At 49.1% G+C, this 18755-nt stretch overlaps 1 protein-coding gene across 1 annotated transcript in view; it reads left to right on the forward strand.

Annotated features, from left to right (window-relative positions):
• The window catches only part of TBCD (tubulin folding cofactor D), a 207664-nt gene that overhangs the window by 176269 nt on the left and 12640 nt on the right, over window positions 1–18755 (forward strand). Inside the window, exons 26-30 of the mRNA XM_029080077.1 lie at window positions 424–500; window positions 3569–3650; window positions 5827–5945; window positions 8658–8749; window positions 9779–9919. Coding sequence (XP_028935910.1) covers window positions 424–500; window positions 3569–3650; window positions 5827–5945; window positions 8658–8749; window positions 9779–9919 — 511 coding nt within the window. The remainder of the gene's footprint in view (window positions 1–423; window positions 501–3568; window positions 3651–5826; window positions 5946–8657; window positions 8750–9778; window positions 9920–18755) is intronic.

Consider the following 18755-nt stretch of genomic DNA (forward strand, 5'->3'; position numbering starts at 1 on the left):
GAAAGTGGGTGTCTTCCATTCCAACCCCAAATCCTACCTTGCTGTCACCCTGCTGACCGAAGAACCAGTTTCCGGAGAAATGTTCAAGTTTGCCACTGCCACCCTGCTGACCGGAGAACCAGTTTCTGGAGAAATGTTCAATTTTGCCAAGTGTGCTTTTTAAGAACAAAACCAAAGTGGTCATTGGAGTACAGCATACACCTGACTGGATTTTCCCAAGCCTGTTGTACCTCAGTTTGGGGGGGCAAGGGGCGGGGTTCAACGTCACATATGAAGAAACCAGACATAAAATCCGTAGGCCGGTAAAATTGGCTTGACCGCAACTTGAGAACCAAGAAATAAGCGGGGAGATTTCTTCAAGAAAAATGATTGTGATGCAGGTTATTTTCCGAGTTAATCTGAATTCATGTCGTGCTCCGACAGGTAGCTGGCAGTGCCTGATTAATGACAGTTTAAAAAGTCTCCACCTGATTTCCAGCAGTGCAAGACAGCAGATCAAGGTACAGTGCTGTTGACCCCTCTTGTTGTTTGATTGCAGTAAGCAGGTACATGACGGCAAACAGGCCTAGTTGTTTTCTCTTGGGTTCCTCTCCACATAGCATGATCCCCTGGACTTCTAGGGAAATGATGTGCTCTTTTGGGAGTGGCGGGAAGTGAGCTTTGGCTTGGAATTTTTGATCCTCTGTGTTGCCGCTGCAGATGTCCCAACACAGCCAATATATCAACATCAGTCAGTCAGCCGATGGATAGGATTTTTTGAGGGTCTGTGGTCTTCAAGGTACCAAACTAAACTCAGGGGAGAGAATGTTACAGGTAGATGTCACAATCCCTTTCCTCAAGGAACATGCAGTCTATCCATCATGTCAGATAGGAGCCTGGGAATCTGAAGGCCTGGGTTCTAATCCCGGATCCATCACTTGTCTGCTGGGTGACCTTGGTCTGGTCACTTTACTTCTCTTGGCCTCATTTACCTCATCTATAAAAGGGGGATTAAGACTCTGAGCCTATGTAGGACATGAACTGTGTCCAATCTGATTAGCTTGTATCTACTCCGGCGCTTAGTACAGTGCCTGACCTGACAGAGAGTAAGCGCAGAACAAAGACCATAAAAACAGTTACACGTATATAAACTGACTACAGTTCCTCAGCTAAAAAAGGCATGGTTTCGGATTTGTTTCTGTTGCCTGAGCTGAAACCTCTGCTCTCTTCCTTTTTGGGTCTGGGGTTACTCGTCATGGCTGCTTGACTCCTCCATGTTCCAGAGTAGCACCGCCTGTTTATCAGTGGGCTGTTTATAGGATGACCCCCGCCCCCCAGAATTTGGCTCTTCCACTGTGGCATTGGGTAAACCAGTGAAATAAGCAGGGCCGGTTACTGGAGCCTGAGCTTTCATTCTGCTGTTCCCATCACAGTCCCAGCGACTGTGCGAGCTCCTAGGACAACCGGAGATCAGGCCTCAAGATGAAAGAGCCGGCGGGAATTTTCCTCCCAGCCTGCAAACTCTTCACCTCTTCCCGAACCTGCCACGGCCCTGGCGATGATGCATCTGCCAGCAATGAACACCCGTCGCCCGAAGAATTACAGTGTCGCTGCTGGGAGCCATAAATTACATTTTTACGATCACTCTTGATTGCCTGGAGCCCGATTTATTTCTTTAATTATCATTAAGAGGGAGCCCTGCTCCTTTCTTCCTTCTCCCCTGTGAGGATTTATAGTGTTTCACAACCCAGAGGTGGGACACGGTGCCCTGAGGTCTGATGGGTCGTTCTACATTTAACACTCTTCCTCTCAACCTCCCCCACAGCCCTGCCCCCTTGCCATCCCAGGGTCCAAGATTTGGGGGCCGAGATCAATTTAACTCATGGCCTGTAGGAATTTTTCAGTCAGTCACCTTACGCTGCCTGGACCGGAAACCCGTCGTGGGCAGGGAATGTGTCTGTTTATTCTTATAGTGTGCTCTCCCAAGCTCTTAGTGCAGTGCTCTGCACACAGTGGGCGCTCAATAAATAACCAGTTTTCCCCCAGCAAAGTCATGTAGAAGTGAGGACCTCCACCCCACTGCCCCTCCCATACTCCTGGACAGTAAACTGAAGTCGGACATCAAGCAGAAACATAGCACCGCAGTTCGGCCTAGAGGAAAGATCTCAGGATCCAGGAGAGCTGAGAGTCAGAAGACCTGGATTCTCATCCAGCTCTGCCAATTCTTGGCTTGCTGTGTGGCTTGGGTCATGTCACTTCACTTCTCTGGGCTTCAGTTTCCTCATCTGGAAAATGGGGATTCAGTTCCGACTGTGAGTCACGTGTGGGACCGGGACCGAGCCTAACCCAGTGCGTGGCACCTGGAAAGCGCTTAACCACAATTATTACTGTTTTCAAGTTTGCGCCCCAAGGGGCAGAATTTTTTAAGTGGACTTTTGGACTGTGAGCTCGTTATGGATAAGGAACACGTCTGCCAATCCCATTGTGTTTTTCCCTCCGAAGCACTTAATACAATGCTCTGTGCAAAGTGATCAATAAATACCAATGATTGATTGATTCTGCGTAGACTCTGCAGATGCTACAGTGCTGTTTTTTGAGCTAGTAGTAAGTAATTGTTTAGAGGTATTCATTAAGCACTTAGTGGTTGCAGAACACAGCAGAAGTGGTGGAGTGGAAGAAAGCTGGATTGGTATACAGGCAGCCTCTACTTTTAAAGGTATAGTGAATGGCAATGACTGCCTTTTTTAATTTACATACTGTTTCAGTCACTAATATTTATTGAGCACTTAATGTGTGCAGAGCACTGTATTAAGCGCTTGAGAGAGCACAACGTAATATAACAGACACATTCCATGCCTACAACGGATGTCAGATTTACCACACTGGCCTCCTTCATGGCACTATGTCTTGGAGAGCAAATGGTAGGAGGAGGCGTCTGAGATGGGCAGATCAATCTGCCGATCTACCAGTGGTATTTTTTGATCACTTACAGTGTGCAGAACAGTGTACTAAGCCCTTGGGAGAGTATAGTCCAACAGAGTCAGTAGTCATAGTGTCCCCGCCACCCCCCCCAACAAGGAGCTTAACCTTGGACTTCCAAGGAAATAAAAATGGGTTGCCCCTTCGTGAAACTTCTTTGCTCATTGTAAATATATTGATGTAGGTGAATTATTCCTCTGTGATTTGTTGAGTAAACAATTCTGGATCATTTTGGTGAAAATGCAGTAACCCACCTCGGATCAGGAACAAATCACCCATCTGTAGCTTGCTTCTTGGAGAAAATTCGACCCAGCCGACGTCACTTCCCTTTGACCCAGTTTTCAGGGACCAAGTAGACTGTGTCCAACCCAATTGTATCGTATCTATCCCAGCAGTCAGTACAGTGTCTGGCACATAGTAAGCGCTTAACAAAGACCACAGTTATTATTATTATTGTAATAATAATAACTGGGTCGAAAGTCCAAGGACATAAAAAGGAATGACCTCACACATGGTAGGCCCATGTCATTTCATCTTTCCAGTGAAATCACCGTGCCTGAAGCCCGGTGAAGTCAGCTTTATTAAGCTCACAGTCTTGCCTTTATTTTAGGAAGCCGCTGTGTCAGCTCTGACCGCCTTGTGCAACGAATATTACCTGAGTGAACAGGGAGCAGCAGATCCGGCCATCCAGGGTGAGTGACTCACGCCTGCCTGTTTCCTTTCATGAGCACCACTGGTCGTTCACTATGGTCATTCAGTTCGGAAAGACCCAGAAAAGGCAGACAGATTCCTCCAGCTTCCCCATCGCGAATGGGCCGATCCCCAGCCCTGCCTGAGTGCGGTATACTGAGTCATATATCAGATGCACACCCTTAGATGACGATCAACATTTCCTCCTGGTCAAAAGAAGGCCCCGAAGGGATGGAAGGAGCATCTTTTTAGGGTGTCTCCATCGGCTACTGTTGAATTAGGGCCCCACTTTTAGTCCGTCCCGTCATCGCCATGGACAGTAAGATCCTCTCTAGACTGTAAACCTGTCTACCAAGTCTCTTGTATTGTGCTCTCCCAAGCATTTAATATAGTGATCTGCACACAGTAAGCACTCAATCAGCTGACCAAGGTCCCTCAGCTGATCAGTGGCATAGCCGTGGTCTTTCTGACTCCCAGACTTGTGCTCTGTCCACTAGGTCACGCTGCTCCCTTACCCCTCTCCCCTCCCCGGCTTTCTGTGTCTGTGGGCAAGAGCATTTCAGGGAAGCTGGAGGGACGGGACACGGCTTGGCAGGTGGGAAGCTTCGTGCCGCTCGGATTGGCGGCCAGATGCACCTGAGGGAGGGAGATGTGGGAGCGAGGGCGGGTCCGGGGCGGAGACGGCACCGGTTTCTCCAGTTCCGTGTGCTGATTTTGCCATCCGCCGTGCAGACCTGCTAGTCGTCCCTCCCGGCCTGGCGTGGGGTGCCAAGTCATCTCCCGAGAAGGCAAGCCGCACCCGCAGCCGCTGGCCACCCCAGGAGCACTGATTTAGCCACCCCTGCCCAGGGGGCCCAGGACGCTAGGCAGTGCTGGGGTGGGGGACCATTTCCCCATGCAGTCTTACCCAACTTGGTTTTCTCTACCACCTGCCTTTCTTTTTTTTTAATGGTATTTGTTAAGTGTTTGCTCTATATTAAGCACTGGGTAATCATAATAATAAATATGGTATTTGTTAAGCACTTTGTGCCAGTCACTGCACCTAGCGCTGACACAAAGTAATCAGATTGCACGTAGTCCCTGACCCTCATGGGGCTCATTGTCTTAATCCCCATTTTACAGATGAGGTAACTGAAGCACAGAGAAGGGAAGAGACTTGCCCGAGGTCACACAGCAAGACAAGTGGTGGAGATGGGATTAGAGTCCAGACCTTTCTGACTCCCAGGCCTGTGCTCTGTCAACTAGGCTGTGCTGCTGCTTCTCTTTCCTTTTTTTCCTCCTCTTTTTCTTCCTGCCTCCTCTTCGTCGTCTTTCTTCATTCGTCTGTACAGCTTTGGGTGCCCTAGCTCCCTTTGAGGCCAGATTAGTTGGAGATAAGCCTTTCAATCCATCAGTGCTATTTTTTGAGCTTTAGTGTGTGCGGAGCACTGTGCTCTACACTTGGAAGAGTACAGTGGGGTCAGTAGGCACAACCCCTGCCCTCGGATCTTGCAGGCTACTGTGTGCAGAGCATCATGTTGAGCGTTTTAGAGAGTATAACACCACCCCTGCCTCTAGACTGTAAGCTCCTTATGAGAAGCAGCATGGCCTAGTGGCAAGAGTACAGGCTTAGGAGTCAAAGGACATGGGTTCTAATACCAGCTCTGCCACTTGTCTGCTGTGTGACCTTGGAAAGTCACTTAATTGTTTTGTGCCTCAGTTCCCTCATCTGTAAAATGGGGATTAAGACTGTGAGCCCCATGAAGGACAGGGACTGTGTCCAACATGATTAGTTTGTATCTACCCCAGTGCTTAGAACAGTGCTTGGCACATAGCAAGCACTTGACAAATACCATAATTATTATTAAGGGCAGGGAATGTGTCTGCTAATTCTGTTGTATTATGCTCTGCATTGCTTAGTACAGTGCTCTGCACGTAGTAAGCTCTCATAAATCCCATCGATTGTTTGATTGCCCGTTGGGAGCTTCCAGTCTACTGCATGCAGAGCGCTGTATTGAGTGTAACCTTCTCACATTGCAAATGGTCTGTAGAATCCATGTCATTTATTGGAGATGCCCCTTTAAGAACAGCCAAACGGGTGATCTCTCCTGTGCTGAGTCCAAGGGGGTTCTGGACCATTTCCCCAGTTCAGGGCCAAGCCCATGTTTACAAGTTTTTGGGGCGATCGCTTCGTTCCAGATGAGCTGGTGCAGCATTTCCTCTCCGAACTTCAGAGTGCCGAGGAGATGACTCGCTGTGGATTTTCACTGGCCTTGGGAGCCCTCCCCGGACCCCTCTTTCGAGGTCGGCTCCAACAGGTAAGCGAGCACCCATCGCGATGATGTTTGAGGAAGGTGACAGGCCTCCACCCCTCCCGCCCCCCAAAACCACCCAGACCCAGGTGGCGGCAGACTCCAGGTTAGGGGGAGGATGGACGGATTACATGAGGATAATCCCAACAGGCCTTACAGGTTGGGGTTCTTCTGCAGAGTCATTAAAGGGAGAGGGGAGGGGAGTGAGGGGTGGGAGATGGAGTGAGAGAGAGAGGGGAGGGCAGTGGCAAAGAGAGTGAGAGGGAAGGAGATTAGTGATAGGAGAAATGGGGGTGAGGGGGATGGGAGGGAGAGCAGAGAAATGAAGGGAGGGAGAGCAGGGAAATGATGGGAGAGAGAGTCAAGGAGAAGAGAAGAATGCGTGTGTCTGAGAAATTATTTTTACCTCTCCTGTGGAGAAGTTATTTCTAGTTGGGGTTTGAGGCATCGAAAATGAGGTGGCGAGAGGAGGGCGGGAGCACAAAGTTGGTGGAGAGAAATCTGACCGTGCCAGGAAAGAGCATCGGCCCAGAACGGTCGAGTCCAGTGGTTTTCCTCTGTCCCCTGAAAGTCGGTTCTGCTGCTGGTGGGGTGATCAGCCTTACTTCATCAGAAACCACCCCAGCTCTGCCCCCCAGCTCATTTTCTCATGGTTCCTAGATAATAACGAAGATCTGGGATTAGACGAGTGAGGACTTGCCCGATCCTGTCAGGTTCGTTGCCCCGAGCTGGGTGCTGATGGCCAAAGAGGAGGCCTGGTTTGAGCGGTGCTTTCACTCCCCCAGGCCACCTCTCCCCGAGGAGCCCCAGGTGCCCAACTCACCCAGCCACCCCCAGGAAGAGCTCCACCTGAGAAGGAATGTGGCCTAGTGGCTAGAGCACAGGCCAGGGAGTCAGAAGAACCTGGGTTTTCAACTCGGCTCGGCAACTTATCTCCTCTGTGCTCTTTGGCAGGTCACTCTGCTTCTCTGGGCCTCAGTGACCTCATCTGTCAAATGGGGGTTAAGACTGTGAGCCCCACGAGGGACAGGGAATGTGTCCAGCCTGATTAGCTTGTATCTACCCTAGGGCTTAGTACAGTGCCTGGCACGTAGTAAGCACTTAAGGATTACCACTCGAAACAAAATCACCAAGAGTATCGCCAAGCTCAGCAAGGCCTGAGGGGTCCCTGATACCTCAGGGTGAAAGGGGAGACTTTCCTCTCCTCCATCGCTCCCCATCCCATGGCATCAGGTTCCCTACTTCGGGTAAAGGGGCCATGTGTCCCAGAGGCCAGCATGTAGTCAGGCAGCCATATTTATTGAGTGCTTACTGTGTGCGAAGCACTCTACTAAACACTTGGGAGAGTACAGTATAGCATTAGACATACTCTCTGCTCACAACGAGCTTACAGTCTATAGAGGGAGACTAATGGAAATAAATAAATTACAGTTATGGACAAAAGTGCCGTGGGGCTGAGAGGGGAGTTGAATAAAGGGAAGCAAGCCAGGTTGATACAGAAGGGAGTGGGAGAAGAGAAACAGAGGGCTTAGGCAGGGTAGGCCTCTTGGAGGAGATGGGCCTTCAGTAAGGCTTTATTGAAGCCCAGGGAAGGACGAGCTGGGCGGGGGAGGCTGTGGAGAGAAAGCCCTCTTGCCCAGGATGGCTGAGGCTCGCCAACAGAAGTCTCAACCACAGCATGGGTGTTGCGGCCCAGAGAGGGTCTTGGAGACCCTCTCCCCTCCATAGCAGCAACCGAAGCAGTTGTTTCCCTGGCCTCACAGTGCCCCCAACACCAGTTAGCTCGGAGCAAAGCAGTGCAGATGAGGGCCTCGGGTTCTCTCACCCCTGCGTGCCAGGAGGAGTTCTTGAGAGGAATGCAGTGGCCACTTTGGGGAAGGGGTCTTCAGGCCTTTAAGGTGGCCACCAGTCCCTCGAGGCTGGACCATTCTGAGGCTACTAAGTTGTCCTGGTGCCATCTGCCTTCTGAGTTAGAGCGCATCCCCATTCCATCGTTCAAGACAGCAGTGTTGGCATACGTTTATCCCAGTATCTGTCGGAGTCTTCAGTCAGACAGTCTTATTTATTGAGAGCTTACTGTGTGCAGAGCACTGTTTTAAATGCCAGGGAGAGTACAATATAACAGACACATTTCCTGCCCACAGTGAGCTTGCAATGCAGATGGGGAGACACACATTAATGTAAACAAGTAAACAATAATATGGACCTAAGTTCTGTGCAACTGGGTGGAGGGGATGAATAAAGGGAACAAGTCAGGGCAATGCAGAAGGGATTGGGAAAAGAAGAGGGTTTAGTCAGGGAAGGCCTTTTGGAGGAGATGTGCCTTCAATAAGGCTTTGAAGGGAGAGTAATTAGCTGTCAGATATGAGGAGGGAGGCCGTTCCAAGCCAGAGGCAAGACATGGGAAAGAGGTCAGCAGTAAGGTAGACAAGATAGAGGTTCAGTGAGAAGGTTAGCATTAGAGGAGCAAGGTGTACGGGCTGAGTTGTCGTAGGAGAGCAGCGAGGTGAGGTGGGGGTAAGGCCATTGAGTGCTTTAAATTCTTGATGGCGAGGTTCTACCCACGGGTGGGGCAAGACCTGGGCACTGCCAACATTCAACTGAGGGCATGAGAACCCCATCCTCGTGCTCTGGTGCCTGCCTCTTGCCCATTGCTTGTTCACTGTGCGATCTTTCCCACTTTGTAATCACACCGGTGCCTTTCCTATTGCATTTCAGGTGATTGAAGGCTTAAAGAAAGTCACCCACATCTCTCCCAAGAACGTGAGCTTTGCTGAAGCCCGAAGAGATGCCCTCAAAGCCATTGCCAAGTAAGTCTAAGTCACCAGTTCTCAAATGTCTGAAAAGGGGAGAGCTCTCCCGCCCCTCCAGAAAGAGTGATGCCAGCAGGTGAGGCTCAGAGTAAAGCAACATGGCTTAATGGAAGGAGCACAGGCTTGGGAGTCAGAGGACGTGGGTTCTAATCCCCGCTCCGCCACTTGTCTGCTCTGTGACCTGGGCAAGCCACTTCACTAAGAACCTAGGTCCTGGTGTCTCCCAGGCCCATGCTCTTTCCTCTAGTCCTCGCTGCTTCTCTGTTGTATCGTGCTCTCCCACACACTTAAACTAGTGATGTGCACATAGAAACTGCTCAGTAGCTGCCAATGATTTTTTTTTAATGGCATTTGATAAGCACTTACTGTGCACCAAGCACTCTTCTAAGTGCTGAGGTTGATACCAGGTAATAACAATAATCGTGGTATTTATTAAGTACTTACTGTGTGCCAGGCACTATACTAAGTCCTGGAGTGGATGCAAGCAAATCGAGTTGGATAAAGTCCCTGTTCCACATGGGGCTCACAGTCTTAATCCCCATTTTACAGATGAGGTAACTGAGGCCTAGAGAAGTGAAGTGACTTGCCCAAGGTCACAGAGCAGACGAGTGGCATAGCTGGGATTAGAACCAGGTCCTTCTAATTCCCAGGCCCGTGCCCTATCTATTAGGCCGTGCTGCTTCTCACTTGACTGATTAACTCAGCAGCGGCAGCCTCTAGTTCCTTCTTGTAACCACAGGCCTGTTGGACCAGAGCACAGCGGAAAGCCACGTTTCAAGCCCTTTGGTCATTTTTACTGACCCTGACCCTGGACTCTGACCATCTTCCCCTCCCCATGAGCCTAAAAGAGTTTCAAGGACCATTTTTATGAGAAAAACCAAGAGGGGAGATGTGGAAGGACAGGAATATGATGGCTCACCCTCTGGGGAGGATCCCAGTGCCCCAATGCTCTGTGGGGTGGATAGGTGTGGGCTAGCAGCCGGATGCGGTCTCCGCTGATTCCTGCCCCTCCCTTTTCTCTTTCAGGGTCTGTCGGTCGGTCGGCGTAAAGGCAGACGGCTCCCCGGCTGAAGTTGTGTGCGCAGAAAATGTGGCCCTGATCTATTCCACACTGCTCGGCTGCATGAACGATTACACCACGGACAGCAGAGGGGACGTCGGAGCATGGTAAGGCAGCGGGCTGGTGGGTGGATACTGTGGATGTTATATTCATTCATTCAGTCGTGTTTATTAAGCGTTTATTGTGTGCAGAGCACTGTACTAAGCTCTTGGGAAAGTACAGTACAGCAATGAAGAGTGACAATCCCTGCCCACAACGAGCTCACAGTCTAGAGGAGGGGAAATAGACATCAGTACAACTATATGGATATATACCATCGAGATATGTGTATAAGTACACACGCATGTACATATTTTATAGTAGTTGTGAAGGGTTTACGGTGTACCAGCCATTGTACTAAACACTGGTGGATACAAAGTTGCCAGATTGGATACAGTCCCTGTCCTGAACGGGGCTCACAGTCTTAGTCCCCATTTTACAGAGGAGGTAACTGAGGTCCAGAGAAGTGACATGCCCAAAGTCACACGGCAGACAAGTAGCAGAACTCAGGTGCTTCAGACTCCCCGGCCTGTGCTCGTCTGCTAGACCACACTATATGCTGTAAATATATGTAGTATTTATTGAACACCCGCTGAATACAAGGAACTATACCAAATACTTGGGATGGTTGAGCAAAAGTCAGGCGGAGCACGCATTCCTGGCCCTTACGTAACCTACAATCTACTGGGAAGACAGACAAAATGATTTACAAATGGCATGAACAGAAAGGAAAACTAAGACCGTAATGGATAGTTTTTACAAATATGACAGGTTGTAAGAGCTGAGTGTATAATTGCAAATACGTGTGTGCCGAAGAGGTAAAGATGGGACTGTGCTATGTAAATCTAAAGGTGGAGTTTATGGGTTGGTTGATGTCATTTGGGATGTGTGACTTAATAGGGGAAGACTCCCTGGAAGAGGTGGGCTTTTAGGGGAAAGCAGAAAGTCATGGGCTGGTGGATTTGGTTGATGTGTTTTAGGGTATGTGAATTACTTAGGGAAGGCTCCTTGGAAAAGGTGGACTTTTAGGGGAAGTTGGGAAGGTGGGAAGCTGTGGATTTGGTAGGTGAAGAATTTTCAGGCTGGGGGAACGGTATGAGGGTTAGGCAAGCAAGGTTTCAGGAAGATGATCCAGGCAACAGCTTGGAGCATTAGTCAGTCAGTCAATCAGTGGTATTTACTGCACGCTTATTAGTGCAGAGCACCTTATTAGCACTTGGGAGAGTATAATACAACAGAACTCATCCCGTTCCCTACCCATAGTGAGCCTTCACTGAGGGAGAGGAAGTCTCTTTGTCCTTATGACTTCAAAGATAATCCCTGCTTGCTGATGGTTTCTGTTGGGAGACTTTTTAAAGTACTTTGTCTTCAGCCTTTCCACTTCTCAGTGACGTGCGTTGTTCCAGGCGTTGGAGGGCTCGCAATCCCTCAACCTCAAAGAAAAACAATATCTTCTAATACTTCCCTGGAGCGGGAGCCTTGTTGAAAATGCACACGGGGGAGGAATTAAGGGGAAAGGAAATTGAGATCTGGATCCGGGCAGGGTTAAAGAAATAGAAATAGATGACCTCATCCCCTGCCTCTGGGACTAGCTAATTAATGTTTATGTAGGTCTTTGAAGATGAAACACTTGAAAGGACCGGTCTGTTTTTGCTAATGATCCTGCTATCGTCTCTCCCTATCTCCAGAGGAGGGCAGCAGGGTGAAGTCTAAGGGAATTTCTCTGGCGGGTGGCGTGAGGGCAAAGTACTGTTCAGGCCACTCTGGCGTTGAGTTTGTTTCTCGGACTCAGTCTCTGCTCTTGAATAAACATTCCTTTCGAGGCTATGGATGTGTTTAGTTAAATCCCTCTCCCCCCTTTCCAGCAGGGGTAGTAGTTGGATAGATTTCCATTTGGGAGGAGCAGCCTGGCGCAGTGGATGAACCTCGGGCCTGCCAGTCAGAAGGTCGGGGGTTCTAAGCCCAGCTCCGCCACATGTCTGAAGTCAGGGGTTCTAATCCCAGCTCCGCCACATGTGTGCTGTGTGACCTTGGGCAAGTCGCTTCACTTCTCTGGCCCTCAGTTACCTCTTCTGTAAAATGAGGATTAAGACCGTGAGCCCCACGTGGGACAGAGAAACCCAATTTGCTTGAATCCATCCAGCACTTACCACGGTGCTTGGCGCACAGTAAGCTCTTAATAAGCACCACACATTATTAGTAGTATTAGTAGTAGTAGTAGTTATCTTAATCCCCTTTTTCCAGATGAGGTAACTGAGGCCCAGAGAAGGGAAGTGACTTACCCAAGATCACACAGCAGACAAGTGGCAGAGCCGGGGTTAGGACTTACTCCCAGGCCCAGGCTCTATCCTCTAGGCCACTCTGCTTCTGTAAAGCAAATCGATTTTGCCATTTCACAGTCCGACACTGAAAAATGTTTGGGATTCAAAAACGTACGTGCTACGGTTTCTCAGTCAGTTGTATTTATTGAGTGCTTACTATGTGCAGAGCATTGTACTAAGCGCTTGGGAGAGTACATTATGACAATCTAACAGACACATTCCCTGCCCACAACAAGCTTACAGTCTGGAGTGGGAAACAGGCATTCATATAAATATCAGGTGCTTCTTGGAGAGTTTTCCAAATGCCCTGGCCAACTGGGTGAGTCAGAACTGGCCTCAAATTTAGGTGGATTTTCAGATCAACTCTGGGCTGTCTTCCCACCCCTGGTTAAGTATTGTTCTTTCTAGCAATAAAACAGTGAGGAGGTGTCCTCATTTTCCCCCAAAGCCCAGCCGCAAATGAAATAGGGAATCTCTGAGTTCATAATTTGTCTTAGGAGTCATTACCCCTCTGCCTCATTAAAGGTGCCAGATGATGCTGCGTGATTGGCAGAAACCAAACTGTTGGAGTTTAGGGCAGAAGGGACTGTGAGGAGACACTATTTTATTGGGCGTCCGCTCAGGAGGAAGGGACGGTCTGTTCTGTTCCTTCGGGCCACGGGAGGGCCCGGCAGTTTTACTGCTGTGCTAATTAAAGGCCTCAGATGGTGGTGGGAGTGGATAGATGTGCGCTTCCAGAAGAGGGCCCAGCCCAACCTGGTAGTCAAAGAAAACTTGAAACCTCGAGGATCTTGTGTCGGCGATTCCCGAGCCAGAGCGGGATGTAGGGAAATTCAGGGAATTTGGGAGAGATCTGGAGGCGGGTTGGGTAGGGGGAGGTGGGACCTGGAGCTCCGCTTTCACGTTGGGGTGACGGGAGGCTCAGAAAGGAGCAGAGGTTCAACCCTGCCCTGAAGAAAACGAGCCCACGTCACAGCTTAGGAACATGGAATGTGTGGGCTGGAAAGCCCTCTTTGGTCGAGACTTCATTCTAGCAAAATGATAATTATGGTATTTGTTAAGCGTTTTACTATGTGCTAAGCTCTGTCCCGAGCCTTAGGGTTGACACAAGTTAATCAGGTCTCGCATGGGGGACCCAGTCCAAGTGGGAGGGGGAACGGGAAGTTGGATTGTCTGTTCCTTGGGGCACGAACCACCTCTTCTGCTTTTTCGGTCTGTTCTTCAGTGTCTGATATCAGTGCTCCACATGTATGAAACACACAATCAGCACTCTCTCAGGGAGTAGAGCTACCCCCAGAAGAGGCTTCTAAGGTAACATCTAAATGTGTGAACTTTGGAGAAGCCATTCAATAATATTTATTGGGCGTTTGCTTTGGGCTGAGCACTGCACTGAGCCCTGGGGAGAGTACAGTAGAGCCGGTAGATGTGATATCTGCCCTGAAGAAGCTTTTAACCAGAAGGAGTCAGGCACTAAAATAAATTACAGGTAGGGGGAAGGAGTAGGGTGTAAAGATACAGGCATAACTGCTGTGGGGAGAGTACTCAACTACTTTGGTGACACAGAAGCTTGTCTTATTTAAGCATTTTCCGTTTGTCAGATACTGAATTAAATGCTGGGATAGATACAAGCTACTCAGGTGAGACACAGTCCATGGCCCACATGGAGCCCACAGTCTTAATCTTCATTTTAAGCTTGAGGTAACTGGGGCGCTGAGAAGGGAGGGGACTTGCCCGAGTTCACACAGCAGACAAGTGGCAGAAGCCATGTCCTCTGGCTCCCAGGCCTGTGCTCTATCCAGTAGGAAAGTGAGAGACTAAGCTTCGTATACCTTTTTTATTTTCACCTTCCTACTCGTAGAGTCTGTGTTACTAGCTCATAAACCTGGGAAAGAAGCAGCATGGGAAAGAGCCCAGTCCTGGGAATTGGAGGGCCTGTGTTCTAATCCTGGCTTGGCCACTTGCCTGCTGTGAGACCGTGGACAAGCCACTTCATGTCTCTGCGCCTCATTTTCCTCAACTGTACAAGGTGGGGCGTTAAACACCTGTTCTCCTTTCTATTTAGACTCTGAGCCCAGGGTGCAAAATGGACTGTGTCCAATCTGATTAACGTTTGTGTAACTTGCGCTTATTACAGTGCTCGACGCAGAGTAAGCACTTAACAAATACATTATTATTATTATCGTTATTATCATTGCGTGTTGCCTCACGATAGAGCAAGTTGCTGCTTCAGATGAGAAGAGCGGTGAATCATAGGTTCCCCAATCCGGTGCCATTGTCACTGAGAGGGCAGGCGTCATGGCCGAGACCGAATGAGCCGTCTCTTCGGGTCTTTGGCCGAGAATTTTTCCATGCTTTACCGTGGACAGAGCCCAAGCTGGGCCGGATCCATCTTTTCAGAAACAACCTGTTTAAAGAGTTAAGGCAGACTTCCAAATTCCTTCTCATCTCATGGTTGTTTCAGGGAGTGACCACGGGGTCTACTCTGGTGAGACAGACGCCATCAGCACGTTGTTTATCACCAAACTGGGTGGAGCCTCCTGATTCTGCCCCCGACCTTGATCCTCGGTCTACCCCGTGGAGCGGAAAGGCCGAGAGAATCCCCAGGGTTCAGGAGAGCGTCGGCATTTTGATGAAGGGAGAGGAAGGAGATCGAGACATCAGATTGAGCCGGGCCCCTTGTCCCTGGTTAGTGGACACGTGCTTAACTAATACCACACTGAGCACATTTTTATTTTTGGTAAGCGCTTACTATGTGGTAGGCACTGTTCTGAGCCCTGGGTGAATACAAGATAATCAGGTCGGACACAGTCCACTTCCCACGTGGGACCCACGGTCTTAATCTCCATTTTACAGATGAGGTTATGAAGGCACAGGGAAGTGAAGTGATTTGTCCAAAGGCACACGGGCAGACAAGCGGCAGAGCAGGAATTAGAACCCATCTCCTTCCAATTCTCAAGCCTGTGCTGTATCCACTAGGCTATGTTGCTTCTCTCCATTTATTATTAAACAAAGGTTCATCCAGTCTCGGCGCTCCAGAAGGGAAGATGAAGTAGCTTTCAGTGCATTGGTCGGGAAGTGCTAAGCGGTAACCCAGATCAGCCAGCGTTCAAGCCGAAAGTGAGGTTCAGAAGTCTTGTCTCCTTCTGACACTGTCCCCTTTCATTGAGCCGGACGTCTTCGGGTTCACCGATGTTTGTTGTTGAAAGCCCTCTCCCCCTCCCTCCGCACCCGCACTGGGGCTGGGGCGTGGGTGGCCTGCTCTAGCCTGAAGGCATTTCTGCCCCTCCTCTCCCTCACCGACCCGTCAAGGTTTCCAGACCCTGTCGCACAATTCATCCGTCCAAGACGGAGGCGTCTGTGAGGTCATCTGCTCCCGCTGACCCTTGGTGACCTGCAAGCTCTCCTGCTCCTCAAGTCAGCATTAGGCTCTGATGATTTTGGGGTGGTGGGAACGCAGCCGGTTATAGTTCTAGCGTGAAAAAGACTTCTGCTTCTGAGAAGCAGCATGGCCTAGAGGATAGAGCAAGGGCCTGGTAGTTGGAAGGACCTCGGTTCTAATCCTGGTACCGCCACTTGTCTGCTCTGTGACCTTGGGCAAGTCACTCCACTTGTGTGGGCCTCTGTTGCCTCATCTGAAAATGGGGATAGAGACAGTGAGCCCTGTGTAGGACAGGGACTGTGTCCAACCTGATTATTTTGTATCTACCCCTGTGCTTAGTACAGTGCTTGGTATGTAGTAAGTGCTTAAATACCATAAAAACAAAAACGAGAGCAGAAGCTTATCAAGGTGTCATCTGGACTGTCGGTTTTGTGTAGGAATGAACAAGTCAATCATCATCGTGGTATTTCTGAAGCGCTTATTATGAGCCGAGCTCCGTGCTGAGTGCTCAGGCCGTAAGCTCATTGTGGCCGGGGATTGGGTCTGTTTATTGTTATACTGTATTGTCCCAAGTGCTTAGTACAGTGCTCTTCACACAGCAAGTGCTCAATAAATATGTTTGAATGAATGAGTGAATACTAAGATTATCAGATGGGATAAAGTCCTTGTCTCACATGGGACTCCTAGTCATAGAGGAAGAGAAGGGGAGTATTTTATCCCTATTTTACAGGTGAAGTCACTGAGGCTGAGCAGTTAAGTGACGGGTCCAAGGTCACCCAGCGGCAGTGACCGAGCCTGAATTAGAACCCAGGGCTCCTGACTCCCAAGTCCGTGGTCTTTTGACTTAGTTACTCCAATCCCTGGAGATTTCCCTGGGGTCTCCTTTTCAAATGGTTTAAGCAGAGAACAAGAAACCCTGTGTCCTGGGCAAAATACCAACTGATGCATGACTGCTTTGGGGTCTGGAGGCAGTGGGGTCAGAAAGATCTGGGTTGTAATCCCAGCTTCTCCACTGGTCTGCTGTGGGACCATGGGCAAGTCACTTCACTTCTCTGGGCCTCAGTCCCCTTGTCTGTAAAGTGGGGATTAAACCTGGGAGCCCCTTTGGAGACACGGGCTGGGTCCAAATTGATTTACTTGAATCTATTTCAGTGCCTAGAACAGTGCCTGGTACATAGTAAGTGCTTAGTAGGTATCATAAAAAAAAAAACTTGTTTGGTCACCAACGTGGGAATCAGGCTTTCGTCCTGGTAGCATTATTCTGTTGGGTTCCCCAAGCGGAACAGGGATTGTGTCCAATCTCGTAACCTTGTATCTATCTCAGGGTTTAGAACAGTGCTTAGCGTGTAGTAAGTGTTTAGCAAATATAAAAAAACCGATGCCAACCTACTCACTGTACCTCACTCTGGCTCTCCCCATCCCAGCAGGAAGCAGGTGACTTTCCCCTGCGGTCCAACAGCTCTCGTTTGCTTTGGGTGGGTTTCTGTTTGCCTTTTTTTGCAAATGAAAGTTGATTCTGTGGGGGAAATACTCCTGAAAGACAGGGAAAATGGCCTGGGAAACCTTCACCCTCTAGTTTGTTCGGTCGAAAGAGTCCTACCTGTTTCACTCCGGGATTTACGAGAAATGTGTGTGTCTCCTCCCATCAAAACACAGAGGGCAACAAAGTCAAACCTCGCGTTCTAAAGCTAGACGATCAAGTCACTAAGACTCAAAGAAAGGCAGCTCTCCTCAGCTCAGGAAGTAATCTCCAATGTGAAGGGTCTTGTAAGCAGGCTTTAGAGCCTTTAAATCTGTATGTCACAAAGATTTACCTTCCCACCGAATTGTCAATAGGCCAGGGAGTTAGAGTACTCTCCTAGTTTTCAACCTCTCTAGGTGAACCTTAAAATCCTACCCTCTGAGTGAGACTTTTGTCAGCTTAAAATAAAAGAAATAGATTCCCGCCCCCTTCCCTCATCCACCTTGATGTCGAAACAGGCGACATCCGGACTCACTAGACTGTCAGCTCCTTGAGAGCAGGGATTGTGTCCCCCAGCGTTACTATCTTGTTCTCTCCTCAGTGCGTAGGGAAGCAGTGGGGTCTGATAGAGCACATGGAAGTGGAGAAAGACCTGGGTTCTAATCCCAGCTCCACCCATTGTCTGCTGTGTTTCCTTGGGCAAGTCTATTCACTTCCCTGTGCCTCCGTTACCTCATCTGTAAAATGGGGTTTAAGACTGTGAGCCCCACGTGGGACAAGCTGATAACCCTGTATCTACGCCAGTGCTTAGAACGGTGCTTGGCACATAGTAAGAAGCGCTTAACAAATACCATCACTATCATCACTTAGTACAGTGCCTGGCACACAGTAAGTGCTAAACAAATACCACAATGATTGTTTTCATCATTATCAATACCTCCTTCAGACACCCACTGCTGTCTCTGAATTGGCTTCCTCGGGGCTGCGGGGAGAGTGCAGGAATGTGCTGGCCTTTTGGCCACAATCCATTATGGGTTTTTGGTTCCTTCTAGGTCATTCTATCAACTAATCACATTTATTGAGAGGTTACTGTGTGAAGAGTGCCATTATAAGTGGTTGGGAGAGTACATTGCAACAGAGTTAGTAGGTGCTTTCTCTGCCCACAACCATCTGGGATCTTTCCACAAAGCAATTCCACTGACGTGGGCAGGCTTGGACTTTCCCAGGAAGGCTGGCCTGGACCACCCCTGGCCCTAGGGAGTTTGACTGAAGGATTTTTAGCATCTGTCTGTCTCTCTTGACTGCACATTCCTTGTAGGCAAGGATAGTGTCTAGGAACAGTTCCTGGCAAATAGTAAGCGCTTAACAAATATCATAATTATTATACCATACTCTCCCAGGGTCTAAGTACAGTCTGTGCACATAAAAAGCGCTCGGTAAATACTGTCGTTATGTGAATTTTATTTTTGATGGTACTTATTAAGCTCTTGCTATGTGCCAAGGACTGTACTAAGCACTGGGATAGATTCAAGATAATTCATATGTATGTCTCCCCCTCTAGACTGTAAACTCGCCCTGGGCAAGGAATGTGTCTGTTAAACTGTTATAATGTATTCTCCCAAGTGCTTAGTCTGGTGCTCTGCACCCAGTAAGTGCTCAAAAAAGACGACTGGCTGACCGACTGATTAACAGTCTGAGTTTCTGTCAGGGTCCAGTCTGGGAAAGGAGGCAGAGTGTCTGTG

Source organism: Ornithorhynchus anatinus, chromosome 15, assembly GCF_004115215.2.
Source record: "Ornithorhynchus anatinus isolate Pmale09 chromosome 15, mOrnAna1.pri.v4, whole genome shotgun sequence".
NCBI classification, from domain to species: domain Eukaryota; kingdom Metazoa; phylum Chordata; class Mammalia; order Monotremata; family Ornithorhynchidae; genus Ornithorhynchus; species Ornithorhynchus anatinus.